The following is a 23,460-nucleotide window of genomic DNA, read 5'->3' as shown; positions in this document are numbered from 1 at the left end:
GTTTCCTCTTCTCCCTCCGTTGTTGCCACCACCTCCTGCAGCCGTGCTGCTGGGACACATGTTGGTGGCCAGGGTCCTGCCCTGCTTGGCTTCCAGATGAAGGTGGACGAAGGGGCTTTGAGAGCTGGGAGTGCTGAGGGAGGTGAGACTCCCCACCTGGTCTTTGTCTTCTCCCGAGATGTGTTCAGCTTCTAGCTGCACTGAAGTCAGGATTAACCAGACTCAAGACTTTTAGGGACACATTGTTCAAGTCCTAACGTTAACTGGAAGGGCAAAAGAAAGAGATGCCTGCACAGTGAACAGCTGTGAACTTTTGGCATCTAAAGTCCTCTGGGTGAAGCAGAACGAGTGGCTCTGCTGTCCGTAGCCCACTGCCTTCTCTGCCTCCCCATCACAGGCTTGCTTGAAAAGCTTTGCAGATTTGATGTTCACCTACCAAACACTTCTGTGGTGGTTCAGTGCCCTGTCCTTTTTAGATACACTGAATTGTGCTGTATTCCACCTGCTCCTTTCAGAGTACTCCTAGAGATACCCGCAGTTAGGCCATTTGATTTCTAGCCAGACGATGCATCTCCCTTTCAATCCTTTTCTAGCTCCTTTCCTGCTATTTTGTGACTTGTGTTGGAAATGCCTGGCACCAGGTTCTAGTATTAAGGCAGAAAGCCCCAGGGCCTCGTACCTCTGGGTGGCACATGCTGTGCCACACCAGCTGTGGTGCCTTCCCGCTTTACAAATGCAATCAGTTTTGGCAAGTTTACAAAACTAGTGCTTTATCAGGAAGGTGTCTTTGGGTTTCAGCTTACCCCTTTCTACTTTTCATATGCCTACATCGCAAGAAGAAGAAAGGGTTTTGCTTCTCAGGTTTGCTCCAGTTACTTGGCAATTCAGGCATGACCACAGCAGAGCTGTTTTCCTACAGTCTTTTTTGTTTCCAGAACCCTCCCTCCTCTCCCTAGAGAGGGCTATGTGCAGGGCAAAGCGGACACTATGAGTAGGGACAACTGAGTAAAGTTACCAAAGGGCACGTGGTGCCTTCCTCGAAGCAAGGGACTGATTTCAGTTTTTCTATGCTTGGATGACTTTTGCAGCTCAGAGTTTGGTTAAATCTACTCGTGGGGCAGCACTTGAACGTCTGTTGAGTGATTCCATACTGGACAACAGCAGCCACACCAAGACAAAAGTCTCCTCGGGGACAGACACGATAGCAGACTTCGTGTGGGCTGACCTCACCTTTTGCTTGCAACCGGCACCTTATTTTGCAAAGGAATCTTTGAAACCCTCTTTCTTTGAGACAAGGGACTGTAAGGGCCAAGGGCCAAAGCAGCGACGCTGCAGCCTGGAGCCTGACGGTGGCTTCTCAGGTTCCAGCAATGGCTGTGGAGCACAGCTCTTGTGTCACCAAGCAGAGCGCCTGACACCCTGAAGTGCCTCGGCGCCCCGGGGGTGTGAAGCCTCTGTCTGGGGATCAGGCAGCCTCCCACCACAGGTCTTGCTGAGCTAAAATGACTCTGCAGAGGCTGTAAAATTGTCCTGGAGTGCTGTGCTGCTTAAGATGAAAGTGCTTCCGATAGCTCAAGCTAGCCCGCCCACTCAGCTCTTACGAGCTGTACCTCCATATGCCATGGGAAGAAGTATTTAACGCAGTAACTCCAACTCTCGGCTTGGCACCCAAACCTGTAGATCAAACAGTCCATTTATTCTTATTATTGGAAGTCTCCTTCCTCCCCTCCAAAGCCTGTCGTGCTTCCCTCCCTGGGCGAGGGCCCTACTCGTCTCGCATATCCAGCAAGCAGCCTCTCGAGTGCAGTTTCCACAGGCACATCTTCTTGGTCTGGCAGGTCAATGTAGGTATCTAGCGTCTGATCGTCGATACCGGGATCAATCGCACAGAAAGCAGTCTTCAGATCATCTGCCTTCCCCTCTCTGTTCCAAAACAACACAGTCACCATTACGTTGTGGTATGTGAAAAGAACATTTACTTACTTGTGTCACAGTGAGAATCCATGCTGCCCGAAATGCAGAGCAGAGATGTCTTTTAATACAGTCATCTCTGCCTCTACTAGCATCCCGTTGTTAAACACATGTGCAATAAAGACTGGTGAATGCTAAACGTCAAACTGAATGGAAGTTAAGAAATCTTAGATTGATGATAACCTGGGAAGACCTTAATTTCACTCTATTGTGCATTGATATCCCTTATTACAGAACTGTACTTCTTGCTAATCCAGTGCCCACGTTGGACAGGATTTCACTTCACAGGCACCTGCCCACCTCTGGCGTTCTCCTCGGTGCTCGGTGTGGCACCAGACTTTTTTTCAATGCAGTAATTGCCTCTTGTTTTGAGGTGGAATTATTTCTCAGATTTGCACCCGTTGTCAGTCCTATTTGCTCTTCCCACTCCTCAGAACCAGTCTCTGAAGATGTACAGGATTTTACCGCTATTTTTGGAGAGCTGAGGAGTGTGGATAACTGGCTAGCTGGAAAAGTTCACATAAACATAGTCTAGCTGGCTGGACAAAAATGCGCATCGCTCTCAGCTTATCTGAAGTAAAGCACAAATACGCTGCCTTTGGCTGTTCTTGTTACACAATAACAGGAAGATTTCGGTGGGAAAAGAATGTTGCAGGTGGGAACAGATAACTACAGAAGAGAAACTAGGGGTGGGCTTGATATTTAGGCAACTCACCAATAATGAGCTTAACTTTTGTAATACGTATGAGCTAATTATAACAAGGCATAAAAGGTGACTGTAAGGTACAATAAACGAAGTCTGCTGATCACTCATATTGATTGACTGTGTCTTCCCTCCGTCGCGACAGAGGAGCACTGTACCGAAGGGGATTAGTGGTACAACGGATCTCTGCTCGCTGTCTGCCACGCCAAAGTTCTTTGGGTCGGGGACTGCTGCTCGCAGTGTTCCGCAGAGCCGGGCTCAGCCAGGTCTCGGCATTCACTGCAACGGGCACAGCCCTGTAGCGCAGGGAGGCCTGCGCTGGCCACGCACACTGCGTCCACTGCGGGGTTCCCTCTGCACGCGCGGTCCTGAGCTACTGTCCCCATCAGCCCCTTCCCTCCATACTTACAGTAGATCTCCCAGCTTGTTCTTCAGCTGGCTCAGATACTCCTGCTTCTCCCCGACATCCTGGCTCCGGGGCTTGGCCACGAAAGCTTCAGCGCTCCCCTCCTCCTCCTGAAAGAAATTACAGCTGTGTTAGCACCGAACATGTGTTCCGGTCTGCATAGGAGCTGCCTCTCAATGTGCACGAAAATAACGCGGCTCTCCTAGAAATGGAATTTCCACGTGAAAAGTGGAAATAAAGAGAAAGAACATGGGAAAAACTCCCATCACAGAAAAGGCACAAGCTTGCACTGCCATTGTCTGCAGAGGGCCTTCAGGTGTTAGAGCTTGTGGTGGGCACTCCAGCTTTGTTAGTCTGATAACCCTAGCTAGTCTGATAAAACTAATTTAATCCCTAATTTAATCCCATTCTCCTGAAAAGGAAAGAGCCAATCCAAGAACTAGTTGATGCAAGCAGGTACAGCACTGAAGACCTCATTGACAACTTATCCTTATTCAAAGAATTAAACTGACGTTACTTAAATTTTAGGGATTAAAGTAGAGATTTAATTAAGGATTACATTTGTTTTAGGGATTTAGGGATTAAATTAGGGATAGGTCATTTGTGTGGGTCTCGCAGTACTACAAAACACATCTGTCAGCACCTTAGGGATTAAATTAGGGATAGGTCATTTGTGTGGGTCTCGCAGTACTACAAAACACATCTGTCAGCACCTTTGCAACTTGTCTCGAGTGCTCCAGGGTGGAAAAAAAATGGGACTCTCTGAGAGGTTCTGCCCAACAAAACCAGAAAAGGAAAGATCTTCCTTGGAAATACCTTTCAGGAATGGCAGGGAAAACAGTTCAAGCTTCTGGAAAGGCTGAGGAAAAGATGTCGAAGGATCAAAGAAATGCTACTCTATCCCAGAGAGAACCTCTGGATACAGTCGTGCTTAGTATGACGTGAAGAATTCTTGCAACGCTTCCTTGTCCCTGTATCATTGCCTGCTTCCCCCATGTGCTGGGGTACGGTGCAATGGGACATTGTGAGTTGAATGAACTTCCTCATGCCACAAGAAGCAGTCATTCCTTACAATGTAGTCTTGCTACTTAGTCATTCTGGCGCTTGTCTGCATTAATCTCGTCAGCAGAGAAGTAACCCGGGAAAACCCAAATACTGCTCTGCTGGACACTTCCCGGTCACGGCCACCAGTACCGGGGCAGGGAGAGGGGAGGAGGATGAGGCTTTTCCGCAGCAGGAAGCTGTTCCTTTGGCTTGGCCATATAGCGCAGCATTAGCAGGGGCTCGAGCCCACTAGAAATACCTGCATGTCCGGTGGTTCACGTGGCATCATTGTAAAGTGTGGCTACTTCAGCTATGTCTTCAGTATGCTCACCGTTTCAGCTTTTCTAGTGCACCTGAGTTTTCCTGGCTTTAAAGTTTTCAGTGTTTACACTAAGAAGGTGGTGAATATTGAAGACACCGGCTGTGAAAGTAATTCTCCCACCTTCCTAATGGGTATTTATTACCAATTAATCTCAGTGGAAACAAGCAGTGAAGAAAGCTTCCACATACCCATGCAGGGAAGCCATTTCTCTCTCTTAGAGCTCCCGTTGCTATTTCTTCCAGAAGAACATCCACCAGCTGACTGCTGGTCTTCCCCTCAGCCAGAGAACCCCACTGGTCAGCTCCGCCTGGAATCACCGCTGCAACAGCAAAAAGACACCGAGCTGCTAGGAGAATGTGCCCACACATACTGGTTTTGTGTGAATCCCACTAGGAGCCTAACGATAGATACAGATCTCCAGGCATTTGGTTGGTCTCCTAAGCTGTCTAAGGCAAAATGGAACACCCTGCAAGCACCTCTCAGGGCACTCCTAAAAGCCTAGGAGAAAATGGGGTGTTGCAGGTGGGCTTAGGGGTTGGGGTTAGGGGTGTGGGAAAATCACCCTGAGGTGGGGGGAACTCGAGAAAATTGCGTCCTAACGGAAGCATAGTATTACGGAAAGCTTCTCTTAGGGTAGAATACAGCTCTAGCCTTGAGGACGGTTGGCACGCACACGTTTCGCTGGGAAGCAAACCAAAAGGCCTCTTCCCCTCGGCTGCTCCGGCCCCGGAGCTGACTGTCACGACACAAGATCAGCCAGACACCTGAGCTGCCGCTGCCTCCCAGCCCTCCCCGGCAGTTAAAAGGCTTGCGGAGAAAGCAGCAGTCGGGGGCGACGGCTGGGGATTCCGCTGCCGGCTGCCTTTTCTTGCTCTGGCCCGCTCGCAGGGGCGGGAAGAGGCTCCTGAGCCACACACACACACCCCCACACCCCCCCCCCCCCCCCGCGACAGCGTTACCGCAGGCCCCGAGGCAGCCTCTCTGCGGCCCGCGGGGGCCGGCAGCCCCAGCCGGCTGCCACGGCTCAGGCCAGCGGCTGGGGGAAAGACAAAGCCCCGCGCAGGGCTGCGGCGGCTGCCCGGGCAGCCCGCAGGCGGCGGCGGGTGGGCGGCGGGGCGGCGCGGGCCGACCCCTCTCCCGGGCGCCGCCGCCACGAGCGAGCACCGGGGCCGCCCTGCCTGCCGCCGCTCCTCGCCGAGGTAGCGGCGCGGCTCCGAGAGACAAAAAAAAAAAAAAAAAAAAACCAAAAAAAAACCCACCCAAAAAAGGGCAGCCCCGTGAGGAGCCCGCTGACCACCGTCCCTGCCGGGGAGACGAGAACCGGCGGCAGCCCCGCCGGTCCCGGGCCGGGCCGCCCGCCTGCCTCAGCCCGCCCGCCGCCGGCACCAGGCGCTCCCTGCCGCGGCCGAGCGCCGGGCCGCCACATCCCCCCCGACCGGGCCGCTGCCCGCCGGCCCCCGGCCGCCCTTCAGCCCGAGCGCGCCGCCGCACGTCCCGGCCCGAAAGTCTTCCGGGCTCCCGGCGAAGGCTCCGCACCTCCACGGCCGCTCCAGCGCGCCGCGCGGGCCGGGAGTGAACCCACCTTTCCCGGGCCGGATGCGCCATCTGCCCCTACGCACGAGGCCGGAAGCCCCGCCCCTAGGGGGTCAAAGCCGCTTCTGCGCATGCGCCGCCCTCGGTCGGCCAGAAAGGCTTCTGCGCATGCGCCAAACCCGGATTGCGTCATCGGCCCAGACGCAGGGGGCCGGAAGCCCCGCCCCTAAGGGTCAAAGCCGCTTCTGCGCATGCGCCGACCTTCCTTGGCCAGACAGCCCTTCTGCGCATGCGCCAAAGCGGGATTGCGTCATCGGCCCGGACGCACGGGGCCGGAAGCCCCGCCCCTAAGGGTCAAAGCCGCTTCTGCGCATGCGCCGACCTTCCTTGGCCAGACAGCCCTTCTGCGCATGCGCCAAAGCGGGATTGCGTCATCGGCCCGGACGCACGGGGCCGGAAGCCCCGCCCCTTCGGCGTCAAGCCGCGTCTGCGCATGCGCTGCCCTTACTCCGCCTGGGAGGCCGTGCTGCCACCTGGCGAAAAAAATTGGGTACTGCAGCCCGTCTAGCTAACCAGACTGCACAGTTTATTAGAGGCATGGCATCAAGAAGGGAACTCTGCCCACGGCCCGTTCGGAAGTTGCCTGGCTTCCCATCCCGGTGGATGAAGTTCTTACAGCGAACATTCTCGATTCCACTAGTCTAGAGAAAAAGAAAAAAAAAATAAAAAATAATAATCACTCGAGAGACCAGGCATACGCTTTTTTTTCCCCCCTTATAAAAACACTAGCAACAGTGCCTGAACGGGAAAAGGGGTCACGAATGTTTTTATTGTAAAATGGAAGGGCACGAAAGAGAACAGAATTCGACAGACGATACGTAAACCTCTCCAGCTCTTTCCCCGTGCCTATCGGACATCGGTTTCCAAAAACTTTCTCGGGTGAGCGTCTTTTGTCTTTGAGCAGTGCAACAGACGCTTTGCAAACAGCACAAGTCTGCTTTTGAACCATCGTTTCAGACTTTGCAATCCCTTGAGATGGGGCGCTTTGTACTTAAGAGAAACAAAACCCACTCTGAGTCTTTCCTTTAACGATACAGGCCTATTCCCCTTTCCCTTAGAGAAACAACCTACTCGCTTCTGATCTCTCGAGGAATCTTAATACTCCCAACACACTGCGCCGTCAAGATCAACAAAGCAGTTTCCTACCACGTTGCCAGCGAGCGATAGGACCGTCTCGAGACGCAGTTTCCTCGGACAAAAACCAGAGAGATCTATCTTCAAGACTCGGTCCAAACGGCTCCGTCACCGTTCCATCGCAGTCCCCTTCGGCTCCACACCACTGCCTTGTGGGAACGCCCCCTAGAAAAAAAGAAACGCTTTCATCAGGGTAACAAGCAGAATACAGCTCTAGCCTTGAGGACGGCTGGCACGCACACGGCCTGTATCGCCGCAGTCCCCTGAGCCGCAGCTCAGCGCGCGCCGACAGCGGTGACGGAGGACGCGCTGAAGGCGAAAAGCCGAAAGCCAACCCCCCGAAGCCCAGAACCGTGCTCAGGCACCCAGGAGTTAAGCCTAAAACCGGTTGAAAGAGCTGCCTCCTACCTGTTCCCCCGCCACCTCTCCCCCTCCGAGGCCAGCAACCTTTCCTCGCGATCCCTTTCCGCAAACAAAAGACGGACGCCTGCGGCCTCAGCTCGGTACCGAAGCACCACGATGCGCTTGCCGGCGGCGTGCTCTCTCACAAGGCTGACAGCTTCTCTGCACGCAACAGCCGAGGCCCTGTGAAAGGGGAGGAAGGCAAACACCGATCACGTCTCGCCGGGGTCAGGAGGCAGTCGGGGTGCGCTGCAGTCAGAGCCCAACGCCTTCCCCAGAGGAATTACCGGGCCACAACAAGAGGCAGGAGCGATCGGCAGACAGGCAGGTAACACGCACGGCAGCGATACCCACGGCAGACTGGCAGGACGCTTCCAGCCGCTTCACCCCGCCGCTTTGTTTCGAATTTCGTTAAAAGGCAATCCGATTCTTAAGGCTCACTCTGCTCTGAAGAGCTGCTGGAGAAAGGCTAACACGTGGCATTGGCGTTACCGTCGGAATTCCGGCGTAAAAATCACGGCAAAGCCGTGCCTTGTCAAGCGGCTTCCCAAGCAGGCTCTGGAGCCTTTCCACGAGACGGGCAAAGCCGGAGTCCCGCGGGAACCCTGTGCCAGCTCCGTCAGTAGGGCCCAGCTCTCCGACAAAGCGCACCGCCGTACGGAAACGTAAAGCGGGTTTATACCTCGGGCTCCTTTACAGCCTCGGAAAACAATACTGCCCGGCCGGACGCGCTGCTTTAAGCGCCTAGCAGGCCCGGCTGCGTTACCACGAGGGACCGACAATTCCTCCCCGGCCGTTGCCCGAGCCGCAGCGCAGCACTCGGCAGCGGCGGGCACACGGAGCCTCGCGGGCCCTCGGCGGCTACAAAAGGGATCCCTCCGTAGTCAGCAGTCCGACTCGCAAGCACGAGGCACGCGTGGCGAAGTAACATCTCGAGCGACCTTCGGTTCCGCTCCCCTTGACTTGTCGACGGACGCTTCCGGACGAACCTAGGGACAAAGGGAAAACAAAAGACCCCCGTTTCGCTGGGAAGCAAACCAAAAGGCCTCTTCCCCTCGGCTGCTCCGGCCCCGGAGCTGACTGTCACGACACAAGATCAGCCAGACACCTGAGCTGCCGCTGCCTCCCAGCCCTCCCCGGCAGTTAAAAGGCTTGCGGAGAAAGCAGCAGTCGGGGGCGACGGCTGGGGATTCCGCTGCCGGCTGCCTTTTCTTGCTCTGGCCCGCTCGCAGGGGCGGGAAGAGGCTCCTGAGCCACACACACACACCCCCACCCCCCCCCCCCCCCCCCCGCGACAGCGTTACCGCAGGCCCCGAGGCAGCCTCTCTGCGGCCCGCGGGGGCCGGCAGCCCCAGCCGGCTGCCACGGCTCAGGCCAGCGGCTGGGGGAAAGACAAAGCCCCGCGCAGGGCTGCGGCGGCTGCCCGGGCAGCCCGCAGGCGGCGGCGGGTGGGCGGCGGGGCGGCGCGGGCCGACCCCTCTCCCGGGCGCCGCCGCCACGAGCGAGCACCGGGGCCGCCCCGCCTGCCGCCGCTCCTCGCCGAGGTAGCGGCGCGGCTCCGAGAGAAAAAAAAAAAAACAACCAACCAAACAAACAAACAAAAAACCACCCACCCAGAAAAGGGCAGCCCCGTGAGGAGCCCGCTGACCACCGTCCCTGCCGGGGAGACGAGAACCGGCGGCAGCCCCGCCGGTCCCGGGCCGGGCCGCCCGCCTGCCTCAGCCCGCCCGCCGCCGGCACCAGGCGCTCCCTGCCGCGGCCGAGCGCCGGGCCGCCACATCCCCCCCGACCGGGCCGCTGCCCGCCGGCCCCCGGCCGCCCTTCAGCCCGAGCGCGCCGCCGCACGTCCCGGCCCGAAAGTCTTCCGGGCTCCCGGCGAAGGCTCCGCACCTCCACGGCCGCTCCAGCGCGCCGCGCGGGCCGGGAGTGAACCCACCTTTCCCGGGCCGGATGCGCCATCTGCCCCTACGCACGAGGCCGGAAGCCCCGCCCCTAGGGGGTCAAAGCCGCTTCTGCGCATGCGCCGCCCTCGGTCGGCCAGAAAGGCTTCTGCGCATGCGCCAAACCCGGATTGCGTCATCGGCCCAGACGCAGGGGGCCGGAAGCCCCGCCCCTAAGGGTCAAAGCCGCTTCTGCGCATGCGCCGACCTTCCTTGGCCAGACAGCCCTTCTGCGCATGCGCCAAAGCGGGATTGCGTCATCGGCCCGGACGCACGGGGCCGGAAGCCCCGCCCCTAAGGGTCAAAGCCGCTTCTGCGCATGCGCCGACCTTCCTTGGCCAGAAAGCCCTTCTGCGCATGCGCCAAAGCGGGATTGCGTCATCGGCCCAGACGCACGGGGCCGGAAGCCCCGCCCCTTCGGCGTCAAGCCGCGTCTGCGCATGCGCTGCCCTTACTCCGCCCGGGAGGCGGTGCTGCCACCTGGCGAAAAAAATTGGGTACTGCAGCCCGTCTAGCTAACCAGACTGCACAGTTTATTAGAGGCATGGCATCAAGAAGGGAACTCTGCCCACGGCCCGTTCGGAAGTTGCCTGGCTTCCCATCCCGGTGGATGAAGTTCTTACAGCGAACATTCTCGATTCGACTAGTCTAGAGAAAAAGAAAAAAAAAATAAAAAATAATAATCACTCGAGAGACCAGGCATACGCTTTTTTTTCCCCCCTTATAAAAACACTAGCAACAGTGCCTGAACGGGAAAAGGGGTCACGAATGTTTTTATTGTAAAATGGAAGGGCACGAAAGAGAACAGAATTCGACAGACGATACGTAAACCTCTCCAGCTCTTTCCCCGTGCCTATCGGACATCGGTTTCCAAAAACTTTCTCGGGTGAGCGTCTTTTGTCTTTGAGCAGTGCAACAGACGCTTTGCAAACAGCACAAGTCTGCTTTTGAACCATCGTTTCAGACTTTGCAATCCCTTGAGATGGGGCGCTTTGTACTTAAGAGAAACAAAACCCACTCTGAGTCTTTCCTTTAACGATACAGGCCTATTCCCCTTTCCCTTAGAGAAACAACCTACTCGCTTCTGATCTCTCGAGGAATCTTAATACTCCCAACACACTGCGCCGTCAAGATCAACAAAGCAGTTTCCTACCACGTTGCCAGCGAGCGATAGGACCGTCTCGAGACGCAGTTTCCTCGGACAAAAACCAGAGAGATCTATCTTCAAGACTCGGTCCAAACGGCTCCGTCACCGTTCCATCGCAGTCCCCTTCGGCTCCACACCACTGCCTTGTGGGAACGCCCCCTAGAAAAAAAGAAACGCTTTCATCAGGGTAACAAGCAGAATACAGCTCTAGCCTTGAGGACGGCTGGCACGCACACGGCCTGTATCGCCGCAGTCCCCTGAGCCGCAGCTCAGCGCGCGCCGACAGCGGTGACGGAGGACGCGCTGAAGGCGAAAAGCCGAAAGCCAACCCCCCGAAGCCCAGAACCGTGCTCAGGCACCCAGGAGTTAAGCCTAAAACCGGTTGAAAGAGCTGCCTCCTACCTGTTCCCCCGCCACCTCTCCCCCTCCGAGGCCAGCAACCTTTCCTCGCGATCCCTTTCCGCAAACAAAAGACGGACGCCTGCGGCCTCAGCTCGGTACCGAAGCACCACGATGCGCTTGCCGGCGGCGTGCTCTCTCACAAGGCTGACAGCTTCTCTGCACGCAACAGCCGAGGCCCTGTGAAAGGGGAGGAAGGCAAACACCGATCACGTCTCGCCGGGGTCAGGAGGCAGTCGGGGTGCGCTGCAGTCAGAGCCCAACGCCTTCCCCAGAGGAATTACCGGGCCACAACAAGAGGCAGGAGCGATCGGCAGACAGGCAGGTAACACGCACGGCAGCGATACCCACGGCAGACTGGCAGGACGCTTCCAGCCGCTTCACCCCGCCGCTTTGTTTCGAATTTCGTTAAAAGGCAATCCGATTCTTAAGGCTCACTCTGCTCTGAAGAGCTGCTGGAGAAAGGCTAACACGTGGCATTGGCGTTACCGTCGGAATTCCGGCGTAAAAATCACGGCAAAGCCGTGCCTTGTCAAGCGGCTTCCCAAGCAGGCTCTGGAGCCTTTCCACGAGACGGGCAAAGCCGGAGTCCCGCGGGAACCCTGTGCCAGCTCCGTCAGTAGGGCCCAGCTCTCCGACAAAGCGCACCGCCGTACGGAAACGTAAAGCGGGTTTATACCTCGGGCTCCTTTACAGCCTCGGAAAACAATACTGCCCGGCCGGACGCGCTGCTTTAAGCGCCTAGCAGGCCCGGCTGCGTTACCACGAGGGACCGACAATTCCTCCCCGGCCGTTGCCCGAGCCGCAGCGCAGCACTCGGCAGCGGCGGGCACACGGAGCCTCGCGGGCCCTCGGCGGCTACAAAAGGGATCCCTCCGTAGTCAGCAGTCCGACTCGCAAGCACGAGGCACGCGTGGCGAAGTAACATCTCGAGCGACCTTCGGTTCCGCTCCCCTTGACTTGTCGACGGACGCTTCCGGACGAACCTAGGGACAAAGGGAAAACAAAAGACCCCCGTTTCGCTGGGAAGCAAACCAAAAGGCCTCTTCCCCTCGGCTGCTCCGGCCCCGGAGCTGACTGTCACGACACAAGATCAGCCAGACACCTGAGCTGCCGCTGCCTCCCAGCCCTCCCCGGCAGTTAAAAGGCTTGCGGAGAAAGCAGCAGTCGGGGGCGACGGCTGGGGATTCCGCTGCCGGCTGCCTTTTCTTGCTCTGGCCCGCTCGCAGGGGCGGGAAGAGGCTCCTGAGCCACACACACACACCCCCACCCCCCCACCCCCCCCCGCGACAGCGTTACCGCAGGCCCCGAGGCAGCCTCTCTGCGGCCCGCGGGGGCCGGCAGCCCCAGCCGGCTGCCACGGCTCAGGCCAGCGGCTGGGGGAAAGACAAAGCCCCGCGCAGGGCTGCGGCGGCTGCCCGGGCAGCCCGCAGGCGGCGGCGGGTGGGCGGCGGGGCGGCGCGGGCCGACCCCTCTCCCGGGCGCCGCCGCCACGAGCGAGCACCGGGGCCGCCCCGCCTGCCGCCGCTCCTCGCCGAGGTAGCGGCGCGGCTCCGAGAGAAAAAAAAAAAAACAACCAACCAAACAAACAAACAAAAAACCACCCACCCAGAAAAGGGCAGCCCCGTGAGGAGCCCGCTGACCACCGTCCCTGCCGGGGAGACGAGAACCGGCGGCAGCCCCGCCGGTCCCGGGCCGGGCCGCCCGCCTGCCTCAGCCCGCCCGCCGCCGGCACCAGGCGCTCCCTGCCGCGGCCGAGCGCCGGGCCGCCACATCCCCCCCGACCGGGCCGCTGCCCGCCGGCCCCCGGCCGCCCTTCAGCCCGAGCGCGCCGCCGCACGTCCCGGCCCGAAAGTCTTCCGGGCTCCCGGCGAAGGCTCCGCACCTCCACGGCCGCTCCAGCGCGCCGCGCGGGCCGGGAGTGAACCCACCTTTCCCGGGCCGGATGCGCCATCTGCCCCTACGCACGAGGCCGGAAGCCCCGCCCCTAGGGGGTCAAAGCCGCTTCTGCGCATGCGCCGCCCTCGGTCGGCCAGAAAGGCTTCTGCGCATGCGCCAAACCCGGATTGCGTCATCGGCCCAGACGCGGGGGGCCGGAAGCCCCGCCCCTAAGGGTCAAAGCCGCTTCTGCGCATGCGCCGACCTTCCTTGGCCAGAAAGCCCTTCTGCGCATGCGCCAAAGCGGGATTGCGTCATCGGCCCGGACGCACGGGGCCGGAAGCCCCGCCCCTAAGGGTCAAAGCCGCTTCTGCGCATGCGCCGACCTTCCTTGGCCAGAAAGCCCTTCTGCGCATGCGCCAAAGCGGGATTGCGTCATCGGCCCAGACGCACGGGGCCGGAAGCCCCGCCCCTTCGGCGTCAAGCCGCGTCTGCGCATGCGCTGCCCTTACTCCGCCCGGGAGGCGGTGCTGCCACCTGGCGAAAAAAATTGGGTACTGCAGCCCGTCTAGCTAACCAGACTGCACAGTTTATTAGAGGCATGGCATCAAGAAGGGAACTCTGCCCACGGCCCGTTCGGAAGTTGCCTGGCTTCCCATCCCGGTGGATGAAGTTCTTACAGCGAACATTCTCGATTCGACTAGTCTAGAGAAAAAGAAAAAAAAAATAAAAAATAATAATCACTCGAGAGACCAGGCATACGCTTTTTTTTCCCCCCTTATAAAAACACTAGCAACAGTGCCTGAACGGGAAAAGGGGTCACGAATGTTTTTATTGTAAAATGGAAGGGCACGAAAGAGAACAGAATTCGACAGACGATACGTAAACCTCTCCAGCTCTTTCCCCGTGCCTATCGGACATCGGTTTCCAAAAACTTTCTCGGGTGAGCGTCTTTTGTCTTTGAGCAGTGCAACAGACGCTTTGCAAACAGCACAAGTCTGCTTTTGAACCATCGTTTCAGACTTTGCAATCCCTTGAGATGGGGCGCTTTGTACTTAAGAGAAACAAAACCCACTCTGAGTCTTTCCTTTAACGATACAGGCCTATTCCCCTTTCCCTTAGAGAAACAACCTACTCGCTTCTGATCTCTCGAGGAATCTTAATACTCCCAACACACTGCGCCGTCAAGATCAACAAAGCAGTTTCCTACCACGTTGCCAGCGAGCGATAGGACCGTCTCGAGACGCAGTTTCCTCGGACAAAAACCAGAGAGATCTATCTTCAAGACTCGGTCCAAACGGCTCCGTCACCGTTCCATCGCAGTCCCCTTCGGCTCCACACCACTGCCTTGTGGGAACGCCCCCTAGAAAAAAAGAAACGCTTTCATCAGGGTAACAAGCAGAATACAGCTCTAGCCTTGAGGACGGCTGGCACGCACACGGCCTGTATCGCCGCAGTCCCCTGAGCCGCAGCTCAGCGCGCGCCGACAGCGGTGACGGAGGACGCGCTGAAGGCGAAAAGCCGAAAGCCAACCCCCCGAAGCCCAGAACCGTGCTCAGGCACCCAGGAGTTAAGCCTAAAACCGGTTGAAAGAGCTGCCTCCTACCTGTTCCCCCCGCCACCTCTCCCCCTCCGAGGCCAGCAACCTTTCCTCGCGATCCCTTTCCGCAAACAAAAGACGGACGCCTGCGGCCTCAGCTCGGTACCGAAGCACCACGATGCGCTTGCCGGCGGCGTGCTCTCTCACAAGGCTGACAGCTTCTCTGCACGCAACAGCCGAGGCCCTGTGAAAGGGGAGGAAGGCAAACACCGATCACGTCTCGCCGGGGTCAGGAGGCAGTCGGGGTGCGCTGCAGTCAGAGCCCAACGCCTTCCCCAGAGGAATTACCGGGCCACAACAAGAGGCAGGAGCGATCGGCAGACAGGCAGGTAACACGCACGGCAGCGATACCCACGGCAGACTGGCAGGACGCTTCCAGCCGCTTCACCCCGCCGCTTTGTTTCGAATTTCGTTAAAAGGCAATCCGATTCTTAAGGCTCACTCTGCTCTGAAGAGCTGCTGGAGAAAGGCTAACACGTGGCATTGGCGTTACCGTCGGAATTCCGGCGTAAAAATCACGGCAAAGCCGTGCCTTGTCAAGCGGCTTCCCAAGCAGGCTCTGGAGCCTTTCCACGAGACGGGCAAAGCCGGAGTCCCGCGGGAACCCTGTGCCAGCTCCGTCAGTAGGGCCCAGCTCTCCGACAAAGCGCACCGCCGTACGGAAACGTAAAGCGGGTTTATACCTCGGGCTCCTTTACAGCCTCGGAAAACAATACTGCCCGGCCGGACGCGCTGCTTTAAGCGCCTAGCAGGCCCGGCTGCGTTACCACGAGGGACCGACAATTCCTCCCCGGCCGTTGCCCGAGCCGCAGCGCAGCACTCGGCAGCGGCGGGCACACGGAGCCTCGCGGGCCCTCGGCGGCTACAAAAGGGATCCCTCCGTAGTCAGCAGTCCGACTCGCAAGCACGAGGCACGCGTGGCGAAGTAACATCTCGAGCGACCTTCGGTTCCGCTCCCCTTGACTTGTCGACGGACGCTTCCGGACGAACCTAGGGACAAAGGGAAAACAAAAGACCCCCGTTTCGCTGGGAAGCAAACCAAAAGGCCTCTTCCCCTCGGCTGCTCCGGCCCCGGAGCTGACTGTCACGACACAAGATCAGCCAGACACCTGAGCTGCCGCTGCCTCCCAGCCCTCCCCGGCAGTTAAAAGGCTTGCGGAGAAAGCAGCAGTCGGGGGCGACGGCTGGGGATTCCGCTGCCGGCTGCCTTTTCTTGCTCTGGCCCGCTCGCAGGGGCGGGAAGAGGCTCCTGAGCCACACACACACACCCCCACACCCCCCCCCCCCCCCGCGACAGCGTTACCGCAGGCCCCGAGGCAGCCTCTCTGCGGCCCGCGGGGGCCGGCAGCCCCAGCCGGCTGCCACGGCTCAGGCCAGCGGCTGGGGGAAAGACAAAGCCCCGCGCAGGGCTGCGGCGGCTGCCCGGGCAGCCCGCAGGCGGCGGCGGGTGGGCGGCGGGGCGGCGCGGGCCGACCCCTCTCCCGGGCGCCGCCGCCACGAGCGAGCACCGGGGCCGCCCCGCCTGCCGCCGCTCCTCGCCGAGGTAGCGGCGCGGCTCCGAGAGAAAAAAAAAAAAACAAAAAAACAAACAAACAAACAAAAAACCACCCACCCAGAAAAGGGCAGCCCCGTGAGGAGCCCGCTGACCACCGTCCCTGCCGGGGAGACGAGAACCGGCGGCAGCCCCGCCGGTCCCGGGCCGGGCCGCCCGCCTGCCTCAGCCCGCCCGCCGCCGGCACCAGGCGCTCCCTGCCGCGGCCGAGCGCCGGGCCGCCACATCCCCCCCGACCGGGCCGCTGCCCGCCGGCCCCCGGCCGCCCTTCAGCCCGAGCGCGCCGCCGCACGTCCCGGCCCGAAAGTCTTCCGGGCTCCCGGCGAAGGCTCCGCACCTCCACGGCCGCTCCAGCGCGCCGCGCGGGCCGGGAGTGAACCCACCTTTCCCGGGCCGGATGCGCCATCTGCCCCTACGCACGAGGCCGGAAGCCCCGCCCCTAGGGGGTCAAAGCCGCTTCTGCGCATGCGCCGCCCTCGGTCGGCCAGAAAGGCTTCTGCGCATGCGCCAAACCCGGATTGCGTCATCGGCCCAGACGCGGGGGGCCGGAAGCCCCGCCCCTAAGGGTCAAAGCCGCTTCTGCGCATGCGCCGACCTTCCTTGGCCAGAAAGCCCTTCTGCGCATGCGCCAAAGCGGGATTGCGTCATCGGCCCGGACGCACGGGGCCGGAAGCCCCGCCCCTAAGGGTCAAAGCCGCTTCTGCGCATGCGCCGACCTTCCTTGGCCAGAAAGCCCTTCTGCGCATGCGCCAAAGCGGGATTGCGTCATCGGCCCGGACGCACGGGGCCGGAAGCCCCGCCCCTTCGGCGTCAAGCCGCGTCTGCGCATGCGCTGCCCTTACTCCGCCTGGGAGGCCGTGCTGCCACCTGGCGAAAAAAATTGGGTACTGCAGCCCGTCTAGCTAACCAGACTGCACAGTTTATTAGAGGCATGGCATCAAGAAGGGAACTCTGCCCACGGCCCGTTCGGAAGTTGCCTGGCTTCCCATCCCGGTGGATGAAGTTCTTACAGCGAACATTCTCGATTCGACTAGTCTAGAGAAAAAGAAAAAAAAAAATAAAAAATAATAATCACTCGAGAGACCAGGCATACGCTTTTTTTTCCCCCCTTATAAAAACACTAGCAACAGTGCCTGAACGGGAAAAGGGGTCACGAATGTTTTTATTGTAAAATGGAAGGGCACGAAAGAGAACAGAATTCGACAGACGATACGTAAACCTCTCCAGCTCTTTCCCCGTGCCTATCGGACATCGGTTTCCAAAAACTTTCTCGGGTGAGCGTCTTTTGTCTTTGAGCAGTGCAACAGACGCTTTGCAAACAGCACAAGTCTGCTTTTGAACCATCGTTTCAGACTTTGCAATCCCTTGAGATGGGGCGCTTTGTACTTAAGAGAAACAAAACCCACTCTGAGTCTTTCCTTTAACGATACAGGCCTATTCCCCTTTCCCTTAGAGAAACAACCTACTCGCTTCTGATCTCTCGAGGAATCTTAATACTCCCAACACACTGCGCCGTCAAGATCAACAAAGCAGTTTCCTACCACGTTGCCAGCGAGCGATAGGACCGTCTCGAGACGCAGTTTCCTCGGACAAAAACCAGAGAGATCTATCTTCAAGACTCGGTCCAAACGGCTCCGTCACCGTTCCATCGCAGTCCCCTTCGGCTCCACACCACTGCCTTGTGGGAACGCCCCCTAGAAAAAAAGAAACGCTTTCATCAGGGTAACAAGCAGAATACAGCTCTAGCCTTGAGGACGGCTGGCACGCACACGGCCTGTATCGCCGCAGTCCCCTGAGCCGCAGCTCAGCGCGCGCCGACAGCGGTGACGGAGGACGCGCTGAAGGCGAAAAGCCGAAAGCCAACCCCCCGAAGCCCAGAACCGTGCTCAGGCACCCAGGAGTTAAGCCTAAAACCGGTTGAAAGAGCTGCCTCCTACCTGTTCCCCCGCCACCTCTCCCCCTCCGAGGCCAGCAACCTTTCCTCGCGATCCCTTTCCGCAAACAAAAGACGGACGCCTGCGGCCTCAGCTCGGTACCGAAGCACCACGATGCGCTTGCCGGCGGCGTGCTCTCTCACAAGGCTGACAGCTTCTCTGCACGCAACAGCCGAGGCCCTGTGAAAGGGGAGGAAGGCAAACACCGATCACGTCTCGCCGGGGTCAGGAGGCAGTCGGGGTGCGCTGCAGTCAGAGCCCAACGCCTTCCCCAGAGGAATTACCGGGCCACAACAAGAGGCAGGAGCGATCGGCAGACAGGCAGGTAACACGCACGGCAGCGATACCCACGGCAGACTGGCAGGACGCTTCCAGCCGCTTCACCCCGCCGCTTTGTTTCGAATTTCGTTAAAAGGCAATCCGATTCTTAAGGCTCACTCTGCTCTGAAGAGCTGCTGGAGAAAGGCTAACACGTGGCATTGGCGTTACCGTCGGAATTCCGGCGTAAAAATCACGGCAAAGCCGTGCCTTGTCAAGCGGCTTCCCAAGCAGGCTCTGGAGCCTTTCCACGAGACGGGCAAAGCCGGAGTCCCGCGGGAACCCTGTGCCAGCTCCGTCAGTAGGGCCCAGCTCTCCGACAAAGCGCACCGCCGTACGGAAACGTAAAGCGGGTTTATACCTCGGGCTCCTTTACAGCCTCGGAAAACAATACTGCCCGGCCGGACGCGCTGCTTTAAGCGCCTAGCAGGCCCGGCTGCGTTACCACGAGGGACCGACAATTCCTCCCCGGCCGTTGCCCGAGCCGCAGCGCAGCACTCGGCAGCGGCGGGCACACGGAGCCTCGCGGGCCCTCGGCGGCTACAAAAGGGATCCCTCCGTAGTCAGCAGTCCGACTCGCAAGCACGAGGCACGCGTGGCGAAGTAACATCTCGAGCGACCTTCGGTTCCGCTCCCCTTGACTTGTCGACGGACGCTTCCGGACGAACCTAGGGACAAAGGGAAAACAAAAGACCCCCGTTTCGCTGGGAAGCAAACCAAAAGGCCTCTTCCCCTCGGCTGCTCCGGCCCCGGAGCTGACTGTCACGACACAAGATCAGCCAGACACCTGAGCTGCCGCTGCCTCCCAGCCCTCCCCGGCAGTTAAAAGGCTTGCGGAGAAAGCAGCAGTCGGGGGCGACGGCTGGGGATTCCGCTGCCGGCTGCCTTTTCTTGCTCTGGCCCGCTCGCAGGGGCGGGAAGAGGCTCCTGAGCCACACACACACACCACCCCCACACCCCCCCCCCCCCCCCCGCGACAGCGTTACCGCAGGCCCCGAGGCAGCCTCTCTGCGGCCCGCGGGGGCCGGCAGCCCCAGCCGGCTGCCACGGCTCAGGCCAGCGGCTGGGGGAAAGACAAAGCCCCGCGCAGGGCTGCGGCGGCTGCCCGGGCAGCCCGCAGGCGGCGGCGGGTGGGCGGCGGGGCGGCGCGGGCCGACCCCTCTCCCGGGCGCCGCCGCCACGAGCGAGCACCGGGGCCGCCCCGCCTGCCGCCGCTCCTCGCCGAGGTAGCGGCGCGGCTCCGAGAGAAAAAAAAAAAAACAAAAAAACAAACAAACAAACAAAAAACCACCCACCCAGAAAAGGGCAGCCCCGTGAGGAGCCCGCTGACCACCGTCCCTGCCGGGGAGACGAGAACCGGCGGCAGCCCCGCCGGTCCCGGGCCGGGCCGCCCGCCTGCCTCAGCCCGCCCGCCGCCGGCACCAGGCGCTCCCTGCCGCGGCCGAGCGCCGGGCCGCCACATCCCCCCCGACCGGGCCGCTGCCCGCCGGCCCCCGGCCGCCCTTCAGCCCGAGCGCGCCGCCGCACGTCCCGGCCCGAAAGTCTTCCGGGCTCCCGGCGAAGGCTCCGCACCTCCACGGCCGCTCCAGCGCGCCGCGCGGGCCGGGAGTGAACCCACCTTTCCCGGGCCGGATGCGCCATCTGCCCCTACGCACGAGGCCGGAAGCCCCGCCCCTAGGGGGTCAAAGCCGCTTCTGCGCATGCGCCGCCCTCGGTCGGCCAGAAAGGCTTCTGCGCATGCGCCAAACCCGGATTGCGTCATCGGCCCAGACGCAGGGGGCCGGAAGCCCCGCCCCTAAGGGTCAAAGCCGCTTCTGCGCATGCGCCGACCTTCCTTGGCCAGAAAGCCCTTCTGCGCATGCGCCAAAGCGGGATTGCGTCATCGGCCCGGACGCACGGGGCCGGAAGCCCCGCCCCTAAGGGTCAAAGCCGCTTCTGCGCATGCGCCGACCTTCCTTGGCCAGAAAGCCCTTCTGCGCATGCGCCAAAGCGGGATTGCGTCATCGGCCCAGACGCACGGGGCCGGAAGCCCCGCCCCTTCGGCGTCAAGCCGCGTCTGCGCATGCGCTGCCCTTACTCCGCCTGGGAGGCGGTGCTGCCACCTGGCGAAAAAAATTGGGTACTGCAGCCCGTCTAGCTAACCAGACTGCACAGTTTATTAGAGGCATGGCATCAAGAAGGGAACTCTGCCCACGGCCCGTTCGGAAGTTGCCTGGCTTCCCATCCCGGTGGATGAAGTTCTTACAGCGAACATTCTCGATTCCACTAGTCTAGAGAAAAAGAAAAAAAAAATAAAAAATAATAATCACTCGAGAGACCAGGCATACGCTTTTTTTTCCCCCCTTATAAAAACACTAGCAACAGTGCCTGAACGGGAAAAGGGGTCACGAATGTTTTTATTGTAAAATGGAAGGGCACGAAAGAGAACAGAATTCGACAGACGATACGTAAACCTCTCCAGCTCTTTCCCCGTGCCTATCGGACATCGGTTTCCAAAAACTTTCTCGGGTGAGCGTCTTTTGTCTTTGAGCAGTGCAACAGACGCTTTGCAAACAGCACAAGTCTGCTTTTGAACCATCGTTTCAGACTTTGCAATCCCTTGAGATGGGGCGCTTTGTACTTAAGAGAAACAAAACCCACTCTGAGTCTTTCCTTTAACGATACAGGCCTATTCCCCTTTCCCTTAGAGAAACAACCTACTCGCTTCTGATCTCTCGAGGAATCTTAATACTCCCAACACACTGCGCCGTCAAGATCAACAAAGCAGTTTCCTACCACGTTGCCAGCGAGCGATAGGACCGTCTCGAGACGCAGTTTCCTCGGACAAAAACCAGAGAGATCTATCTTCAAGACTCGGTCCAAACGGCTCCGTCACCGTTCCATCGCAGTCCCCTTCGGCTCCACACCACTGCCTTGTGGGAACGCCCCCTAGAAAAAAAGAAACGCTTTCATCAGGGTAACAAGCAGAATACAGCTCTAGCCTTGAGGACGGCTGGCACGCACACGGCCTGTATCGCCGCAGTCCCCTGAGCCGCAGCTCAGCGCGCGCCGACAGCGGTGACGGAGGACGCGCTGAAGGCGAAAAGCCGAAAGCCAACCCCCCGAAGCCCAGAACCGTGCTCAGGCACCCAGGAGTTAAGCCTAAAACCGGTTGAAAGAGCTGCCTCCTACCTGTTCCCCCGCCACCTCTCCCCCTCCGAGGCCAGCAACCTTTCCTCGCGATCCCTTTCCGCAAACAAAAGACGGACGCCTGCGGCCTCAGCTCGGTACCGAAGCACCACGATGCGCTTGCCGGCGGCGTGCTCTCTCACAAGGCTGACAGCTTCTCTGCACGCAACAGCCGAGGCCCTGTGAAAGGGGAGGAAGGCAAACACCGATCACGTCTCGCCGGGGTCAGGAGGCAGTCGGGGTGCGCTGCAGTCAGAGCCCAACGCCTTCCCCAGAGGAATTACCGGGCCACAACAAGAGGCAGGAGCGATCGGCAGACAGGCAGGTAACACGCACGGCAGCGATACCCACGGCAGACTGGCAGGACGCTTCCAGCCGCTTCACCCCGCCGCTTTGTTTCGAATTTCGTTAAAAGGCAATCCGATTCTTAAGGCTCACTCTGCTCTGAAGAGCTGCTGGAGAAAGGCTAACACGTGGCATTGGCGTTACCGTCGGAATTCCGGCGTAAAAATCACGGCAAAGCCGTGCCTTTCAAGCGGCTTCCCAAGCAGGCTCTGGAGCCTTTCCACGAGACGGGCAAAGCCGGAGTCCCGCGGGAACCCTGTGCCAGCTCCGTCAGTAGGGCCCAGCTCTCCGACAAAGCGCACCGCCGTACGGAAACGTAAAGCGGGTTTATACCTCGGGCTCCTTTACAGCCTCGGAAAACAATACTGCCCGGCCGGACGCGCTGCTTTAAGCGCCTAGCAGGCCCGGCTGCGTTACCACGAGGGACCGACAATTCCTCCCCGGCCGTTGCCCGAGCCGCAGCGCAGCACTCGGCAGCGGCGGGCACACGGAGCCTCGCGGGCCCTCGGCGGCTACAAAAGGGATCCCTCCGTAGTCAGCAGTCCGACTCGCAAGCACGAGGCACGCGTGGCGAAGTAACATCTCGAGCGACCTTCGGTTCCGCTCCCCTTGACTTGTCGACGGACGCTTCCGGACGAACCTAGGGACAAAGGGAAAACAAAAGACCCCCGTTTCGCTGGGAAGCAAACCAAAAGGCCTCTTCCCCTCGGCTGCTCCGGCCCCGGAGCTGACTGTCACGACACAAGATCAGCCAGACACCTGAGCTGCCGCTGCCTCCCAGCCCTCCCCGGCAGTTAAAAGGCTTGCGGAGAAAGCAGCAGTCGGGGGCGACGGCTGGGGATTCCGCTGCCGGCTGCCTTTTCTTGCTCTGGCCCGCTCGCAGGGGCGGGAAGAGGCTCCTGAGCCACACACACACACCCCCACACCCCCCCCCCCCCCCCCGCGACAGCGTTACCGCAGGCCCCGAGGCAGCCTCTCTGCGGCCCGCGGGGGCCGGCAGCCCCAGCCGGCTGCCACGGCTCAGGCCAGCGGCTGGGGGAAAGACAAAGCCCCGCGCAGGGCTGCGGCGGCTGCCCGGGCAGCCCGCAGGCGGCGGCGGGTGGGCGGCGGGGCGGCGCGGGCCGACCCCTCTCCCGGGCGCCGCCGCCACGAGCGAGCACCGGGGCCGCCCCGCCTGCCGCCGCTCCTCGCCGAGGTAGCGGCGCGGCTCCGAGAGAAAAAAAAAAAAACAAAAAAACAAACAAACAAACAAAAAACCACCCACCCAGAAAAGGGCAGCCCCGTGAGGAGCCCGCTGACCACCGTCCCTGCCGGGGAGACGAGAACCGGCGGCAGCCCCGCCGGTCCCGGGCCGGGCCGCCCGCCTGCCTCAGCCCGCCCGCCGCCGGCACCAGGCGCTCCCTGCCGCGGCCGAGCGCCGGGCCGCCACATCCCCCCCGACCGGGCCGCTGCCCGCCGGCCCCCGGCCGCCCTTCAGCCCGAGCGCGCCGCCGCACGTCCCGGCCCGAAAGTCTTCCGGGCTCCCGGCGAAGGCTCCGCACCTCCACGGCCGCTCCAGCGCGCCGCGCGGGCCGGGAGTGAACCCACCTTTCCCGGGCCGGATG

General features: G+C 60.3%; 1 protein-coding gene and 3 long non-coding RNA genes across 8 annotated transcripts; all 4 read right to left on the bottom strand.

The window, feature by feature from the left end:
- Positions 1 to 1,675: 1,675 nt before the first annotated feature.
- Positions 1,676 to 6,187, bottom strand: TSNAXIP1 (translin associated factor X interacting protein 1). 2 transcript variants are annotated; one of them, XR_008735133.1, is made up of 4 exons: positions 6,029 to 6,045; positions 4,635 to 4,765; positions 3,084 to 3,190; positions 1,676 to 1,923 (listed from the first exon to the last, which is right to left on the bottom strand). XR_008735133.1 is itself a non-coding variant. In XM_055726807.1 (4 exons), the coding sequence occupies exons 1-4, from the start codon at positions 6,170 to 6,172 to the stop codon at positions 1,704 to 1,706; spliced, it is 648 nt and encodes a 215-aa protein (XP_055582782.1). In that variant the 5' UTR covers positions 6,173 to 6,187; the 3' UTR covers positions 1,676 to 1,703. The 2 variants fall into 2 exon arrangements, 1 of the variants encoding a protein (XP_055582782.1); XM_055726807.1 differs by having other exon boundaries at positions 5,983 to 6,187.
- Positions 6,188 to 6,525: 338 nt separating this feature from the next.
- LOC129737364 (uncharacterized) lies at positions 6,526 to 8,779 on the bottom strand. 2 transcript variants are annotated; one of them, XR_008735135.1, is made up of 4 exons: positions 7,863 to 8,779; positions 7,582 to 7,758; positions 7,186 to 7,338; positions 6,526 to 6,680 (listed from the first exon to the last, which is right to left on the bottom strand). It is a non-coding gene; the product is annotated as an uncharacterized LOC129737364 (long non-coding RNA). The 2 variants fall into 2 exon arrangements; XR_008735134.1 differs by lacking the exon at positions 6,526 to 6,680 and having other exon boundaries at positions 6,818 to 7,338.
- Positions 8,780 to 10,023: 1,244 nt separating this feature from the next.
- On the bottom strand, positions 10,024 to 12,304 carry LOC129737361 (uncharacterized). 2 transcript variants are annotated; one of them, XR_008735130.1, is made up of 4 exons: positions 11,346 to 12,304; positions 11,065 to 11,241; positions 10,669 to 10,821; positions 10,024 to 10,163 (listed from the first exon to the last, which is right to left on the bottom strand). It is a non-coding gene; the product is annotated as an uncharacterized LOC129737361 (long non-coding RNA). The 2 variants fall into 2 exon arrangements; XR_008735129.1 differs by lacking the exon at positions 10,024 to 10,163 and having other exon boundaries at positions 10,301 to 10,821; positions 11,346 to 12,298.
- A 4,549-nt stretch (positions 12,305 to 16,853) lies between these two features.
- Positions 16,854 to 22,003, bottom strand: LOC129737395 (uncharacterized). Of its 2 annotated transcripts, XR_008735179.1 has the most exons (8): positions 21,796 to 22,003; positions 21,515 to 21,691; positions 21,119 to 21,271; positions 20,421 to 20,613; positions 18,310 to 19,011; positions 18,029 to 18,205; positions 17,633 to 17,785; positions 16,854 to 17,126 (listed from the first exon to the last, which is right to left on the bottom strand). It is a non-coding gene; the product is annotated as an uncharacterized LOC129737395 (long non-coding RNA). The 2 variants fall into 2 exon arrangements; XR_008735178.1 differs by lacking the exon at positions 16,854 to 17,126 and having other exon boundaries at positions 17,265 to 17,785.
- Between the last annotated feature and the right edge of the window lie 1,457 nt (positions 22,004 to 23,460).

The sequence above is a fragment of the Falco cherrug genome, chromosome 14 (assembly GCF_023634085.1).
Source record: "Falco cherrug isolate bFalChe1 chromosome 14, bFalChe1.pri, whole genome shotgun sequence".
In the NCBI taxonomy this organism is placed as follows: Eukaryota; Metazoa; Chordata; class Aves; order Falconiformes; family Falconidae; genus Falco; species Falco cherrug.
Note: the sequence above shows the minus strand (reverse complement) of the source record. Positions and strands in the feature narration are given on the sequence as shown.

Coding starts and splice junctions, on each gene's coding strand:
- TSNAXIP1 (XM_055726807.1), bottom strand. CDS start 6,172: ATGACGCAATCCGGGTTTGGCGCATGCGCAGAAGCCTTTCTGGCCGAC. Junction 3,191..4,634: donor GAAATGGCTTCCCTGCATGG/GTATGTGGAAGC, acceptor AATTTCTTTCAG/GAGGAGGAGGGGAGCGCTGA. Junction 1,924..3,083: donor AACAAGCTGGGAGATCTACT/GTAAGTATGGAG, acceptor GTTTTGGAACAG/AGAGGGGAAGGCAGATGATC.